The sequence below is a fragment of the Aulostomus chinensis genome, chromosome 10, assembly GCF_037954235.1.
Source record: "Aulostomus chinensis isolate RoL2024-O1b breed Wild chromosome 10, RoL_Achi_v1.0, whole genome shotgun sequence".
NCBI classification, from domain to species: domain Eukaryota; kingdom Metazoa; phylum Chordata; class Actinopteri; order Syngnathiformes; family Aulostomidae; genus Aulostomus; species Aulostomus chinensis.
Genome location: NC_141329.1, coordinates 159,790 through 165,789, shown reverse-complemented (window position 1 = coordinate 165,789; position 6,000 = coordinate 159,790). Strand labels below are relative to the sequence as shown.

The window sequence follows — 6,000 nt, the reverse complement described above, 5'->3', positions numbered from 1 at the left end:
GCATATTGGCACTGGAACACGCCGCACAGTGCTCCGGAGTCGCCTAATCACCATACGAATGACTGGAGCCGATGGGAGCTTGACCGGACCAAGATGGCGGCCGTATTTCTCGCGGCGCAGCACTCTGAGCGGCGTCTACTCTTTATTATGTCTATGGGCGAATTCCCCTCCTCTGTTGAAGGAACTGTGTTGTTTTTAGAAATCATATCTCAGTGACATGAGAGAAGAAGAGCTGCTGTGTTTGTCATGTGGTTACATTAAAAACGCACTGATCACTGAAGCTCCAGCCTGTAGAAATCTGAAAAACACTGAACAGATGCTAATTATTGAAATTATTACCAATATTGTGGTATGAAGTTTTAGTATATTACATTTGTCATCAGTCTGTCCACTATGTGCCAAATGCAGATTTCACCAAATTAATTCGTGTCCAATATTACCTATAACCTGATAATGAAGCGCAAGGGAGAGTGCAGGACGAAATATCAAGGTTGTTAATGTGAGATTAAAAGCATACTTCCGACCGTGGTCTGTGCCCGGGCTGAAACTGAACTGACCCCGCCTCGAGTTCCTCGCGTCCTCCGTCAGTCGCGATAGCGACTCCGCGCATTGAGATCCTGGATGCAAAACGACTGTGCGCTCCTCCGGCTCCGGCTTCACTTGCTGAGACTTAAATCATTCCCGAGAGGCTTACAATGAGTTACAGTTAACCGAAACATTCTTGTTTTTAAGATTCTGTAATTCATTGCCGTGTCCCCTCATGTCTCGCACCCGAGCAGATTTGAAGAGAGAAAAACGTGCAAAGCAATTGAAAAATATCGAGGGAACGAACCGCGCGTATCTGGGTGCCTGTAAAGACAAAAATCCACTAAATGGCGTGAAGGTAAGATTGATAATGTTATTCATTTATTTGTCTTTGCGCTACACTTGTAAAGGAAGTGAACAACCCAAGCAGGGCGGCAGGTGTCTTTCTGTCTGGCTGAGACGGGATCAAATCCTTTTAAACTTTAACTTTGAATGTTTAATCGCTACTGTTTTCGGAACATTTAAGCGCATTTTACACGTTTGGAAACTGCTGCAGTGAGTAAAAGAGTGAATGAGTGTGTGAAATCCGGTCGATTGTTACAGTCTTGATCCGGTTTCAATCAGCTCCAACTGAAAGCACACGCGCTCTCCGCCGTAGTCCATCAATGGAAAAGTGCTGGGGCTGCAGCGCCTGTCCTGGGACGTGCCGGTGTACCTTCCCGATTCAAGACGTGCTGGTTACAGTTATTTGTCAGTGAACAGGCGGGATTTGTCTGCAGCTGGCTTGATAACCCTGCTCTGTCGAAATGGGTCCTTTATTGTAATTGTGACATTTAGCGGTGTTCATTCCCTCATGAGTGTGACAATCACAATGCTCCTGGACACCTATTCAGCAACTGTTCTGATACGTCACTGACTTAAAGATTACTATTGATATATTCACGTTTTTCCTATATCTGATATAATTTACAGTCTTTTATTGTAGAAATATTATGAGTTTTACACAGGGAAACGGAAAAATTAAATGCCGTTTGCAAAACCACTGAAATCAACTTCCACAAATTTGGAAACCCTCAATGAAATTAGGAACACAATATTGCATTCAGAAGAAATACTGAATAACCCTAACCAGTATGAAGAAACCTTCCAACTTCACAAAGTTGGATTTTCTTTTGTAGTATCAACTCAAATCATCATAAATATAATGATTGTCCAGAATGAACAATCACTGTTTTCTAAAATGTTGTTTTAGAGAAACCCTTTTACTGAATTAAACCTGTGGGAAAGCCTCAGTCACCAAGAGTTCAAGTGTGCAATTTAAGTTAAAGATTAATGATGCTGCGACTTTCCTTTCACTGCCTTTTTTAGAAGGAATTTCAGTGTTGAGAGTCTACCTCTGGAACACATTTAATGTGGGAAAACACACGTCAAGTCAAGTCAGGTTTATTTATACGGCGCCAAACCCCAACCAAAGTTCTGTCCTGACTCTTTCCAAGTAGAGCAGGTCCAGCACCTCCCTCCTTCAATGAACCTCCACCCAACAATTCTCCATCAGCAAGCACATCCTGCAACAGCAGCCACCAGAACCTTCCTTTACCAGCAGGAAGGTGGAGCAGATCCAGGATCAGTGGGGACGGAGAGAGAGCAGGAGAGCAGGACAGAGACAAAGACAGAGAAAGGAGGAGGACAGAGAGACAGAAGGAAAGAGAGGGACAGAGATAAAGAGGGAGAGAAAGGAGGAGAGACTGATGGACAGAGACAAAGACAGAGAATGGAGGAAGACAGAGAGACAGAAGGAAAGAGAGGGACAGAGAAAAAGAGGGAGAGAAAGGAGGAGAGACTGATGGATAGATGGGGACGTGAGCAGGTGGAGCTACGGGTGGCAGCTGGAGCCTCTTCAGGTCTGGAGCCTCCTCCAGCAGCACCAGGATCTGGGATGAGGGGAGAAGAAGAGGAGTTAGTAACACGTCTGAGGACAGGGAAGCCCAGTGCATCATGGGAGATCCCAGCAGTCTGAGCCTATAGCAGCAGATCTAAGGGCCAGCCTAAGCGAACCTGACTAAAAGCCTGATCAACAAGGAAGGTCTTAAGTCTGCTCTTAAACCTAGAGAGGGGGTCTGGGTCCTGGACTGAAACTGGGAGATGGTTCCACAGGAGGGGAGCCTGATAGCTGAAGGCTCTGGCTCCATTCTACTGTTAGAAGTCTAGGAACCAGCAGGAACCCTGCATCCTGGGAGTGAAGGGTTCTTGCTGGATCATAGGGGACTAGGAGCTCTGTCAGGGATGAAGGAGCCTGATTGTTGAGGACTTTGATGGTAGAAGAAGAATTTTAAATTCTGTTCTGAATCTGACAGGGAGCCATGCAGAGAAGCAGTCCAGGAGAGACATGGTCTCTTCAGTTTATCAGAGTTTAATAAAGGAAACGATGGGTCCTCCATGTTTTTCTGTCCTTCAGACAGGCCTCCAGTTCAGTCAGCTGGTTTGTTCCATGTGGATCATTGATGAGTTCAGCTGTGTGTCGTCTGCATAGCAGTGAACATTAATGAAGTGTTTCCTGATCATGTGATCTAGAGGAAGCAGGTACAGGGTGAAGAGGACTGGTCCAAGCTCAGACCCTTGTGGAACACCAAAACTCACTGTTGTGATCTCAGAGGAACCATCATTAACTGGTACCAACTGAGATGGAGCTAGTAAATATGACCTGAACCAGTTTAATGTGGTTCCTTTAATACCAGTGACAGCTTCCAGTCTAGAAGGATATGGTGGCCAATGGTATCAAAGCTGCACTGAGATCTAATCAGACCAGCACAGAGACCAGTCCCTCATCTGGTACCAGTAGGAGGTCACTGGTACCTTTGACTAGTTCTGTGTCTGTGCTAGGATGAACCTGGAACCTGACTGAATCCTCCAATCAGCTGTTGCTGTGGAGAAGTCACAGAGCTGTTTAGCAACTGCTTTCTCCAGAACCTTGGAGAGAAAAGGAAGATGTGATGTTGGTCTGTAGTTGGTAGAACTTCTGGATTCAGGCTTGTTTTTTGAGGAGGGTTTAATTCCTGCTACTTTAAAGGACTGAGGAACGGAACCAGATACCAGCGCCACATTGATCATATCTAAGAGGGAGGGGCTAACGAGGGTAGAGAGTCTTGGAGCAGCTTAGTTGGGATGGGGTCTAGGAGACAGGTGGAGGTTTAGAGGAGGACATTATTGAACTGAGCTCATGAAGGCTAACGGTAGAAAAACTATCAAAGTGTGTGTCTGGTTCTCCAGCTGCCTCTAAAGGTTCTGGGTTCTAGGTGCCATGTTGTCAGCTGATGGCAGGAGGAGAAGAAGTTTCTCTCTAATCAGGAGAATTTTGTCATTAAAGAAGCCCATGAGCTCTTTGCTGCTCAGGGAAACAGGACTACTTGGTTCAGTAGAGCTGTGGCTCTCTGTCAGTCTGGCTCCAGTACTGAAGAGGAACCTGGGGTTGTTCGTGTGTTCTTTTCTTCTTTAGTGGGGCAGTAGAGTCCAGAGTTGTTCCTAAGGTGCCTGCTGCTCTATGGATAAAATGATCAGTTTGGGAGGGACTAAGGTGGACAACAGCATCCTCTGTAACAGTGGGACATGACACTAAATTTAGCACCAATGGAACCACTTCCTTAAATCCAGGTGTGGCCTGATCAGACAAACATCTGGAAACTACAGTTTTCCCCATACACATACACACACGCATACACACACACATACACACGCGCATACACACATGCAGTGCACAACTGATCCATAATCACACACTCAGACGTCGTTGTCCGGTTTATCTGGTTGGTCCGGGTCGCGGGGGCAGCAGCCTCAACAAGGAAGCCCAGACTGTCCTCTCCCCAGCCCCATCAACCAGCTCTTCCGGGGGAATCCCGAGGCGTTCCCAGGCCAGCCGAGAGATATAAACCCTCCAGCGTGTCCTGGGTCAGCCTCGGGGCCTCCTCCCGATTGGGCATGTCTGGAAAACCTCCAGAGGGAGGCGTCCAGGAGGCGTCCTCACCAGATGCCTGAACCACCTCCACTGACTCCTCTACATGGAGGAGCAGCAGCTCTACTCTGAGCCCCTCCAGAATGACTTCTCACCCTGTCTGTAAGAAAGAGCCCAGCCACTCTGAGGAGGAAACTCATTTCGGCCGCTTGTATTCGCGATCTTGTTCTTTCGGTCATTACCCAAAGCTCATGACCACAGGTGACGGTTGGAACGTAGACTGACCCGTAAATCAAGAGCCTCGCCTTTTGGCGAAGCTCCCTCCTCACCACAACAGACGGGTTTAGCACCCGCATCACTGCGGATGCTGCCCCAATCCACCTGTCAATCTCCCGCTCCATCTTTCTCTCACTTGTGAACAAGACCCCGAGATACTTAAACTCCTCCACCTGAGGTAAGACCTCCCCCCCGACCCGGAGTGGGCAAACCACCCTTTTCCGGCTGTGGACCATGGCTTCAGACTTGGAGGTGCTGATTCTCATCCCAGCCGCTTCGCATTCGGCTGCAAACTGTCCCAGCAAGAGCTGAAGGTCATGGCGTGATGGAGCTAAGAGGACTACGTCATCTGCAAAAAGCAGAGACGACACCCTCCCGCCACCGAACTCGACCCCCTCCACCACCCGGCTGCACCTAGAAATTCTGTCCATAAAAGTTATGAACAGAACCGGTGACAAAGGGCAGCCTTGGCGGAGTCCAACCTTCACTGGGATCAAGTCTGACTTACTGCCGGCAACATGGACCAGACTCTCGCTCCTCCAGTAGAATGACTGAATGGCCCTTCGTAAAGGGCCATCCACCCCATACTCCCGGAGTACCCCCCACAGGGTGCTCCTGGGAACATGGTCGTAAGCCTTCTCCAGGTCCACAAAACACATGTGGACTGGTTGGGCAAACTCCCATGCCCCCTCCAGCACCCTAGCGAGGGTGAAGAGCTGATCTATGGTTCCACGGCTGGGGACAAAAACCACACTGCTCCTCCTCAATCTAAGGTTCGACTATCGCCTGACCCTCCTCTCCAGTACCCTGGCGTAGACCTTACCAGGGAGGCTGAGGAGTGGGATCCCCCGATAGTTGGAACACACCCTCTGGTCCCCTTTCTTAAAGACGGGGACCACCACCCCGGTCTGCCACTCCAAAGGCACCGCCCCCAATGTCCACACAGTGTTGCAGAGACGTGTCAGCCAGGACAGCCCCACAACATCCAGAGCCTTGAGATACCCAGGGCGGATCTCATCCACCCCCGGAGCTCTGCCACCGTGGAGTTGCTTAACTGCCTCAGCGACTTCTGCCCCGGAGATTGGACGACCACCCCCAAGCACTCTCCAAACTCTGTCTCCTCCATGGAGTGCGTATTGGTGGGATTGAGGAGTTCCTCAAAGTTTTCCTTCCACTTTCCTTCCAATTATCTCCCCAGTTGACGTCAACAGCCTCCTGTGCCCACTGTAAACAATGTGGGATAGTTGCCGCCT

The 6,000-nt window shown here is 49.0% G+C and overlaps 1 protein-coding gene across 1 annotated transcript in view; it reads left to right on the top strand.

Moving 5' to 3' along the window:
- The first annotated feature begins 601 nt into the window (after positions 1-601).
- LOC147253966 (D(2)-like dopamine receptor) overlaps positions 602-6,000 on the top strand; it is a 56,692-nt gene continuing 51,293 nt past the window's right edge. Inside the window, exon 1 of the mRNA XM_086215310.1 lies at positions 602-883. Coding sequence (XP_086071436.1) covers positions 761-883 — 123 coding nt within the window. The 5' untranslated portion in view covers positions 602-760. The remainder of the gene's footprint in view (positions 884-6,000) is intronic.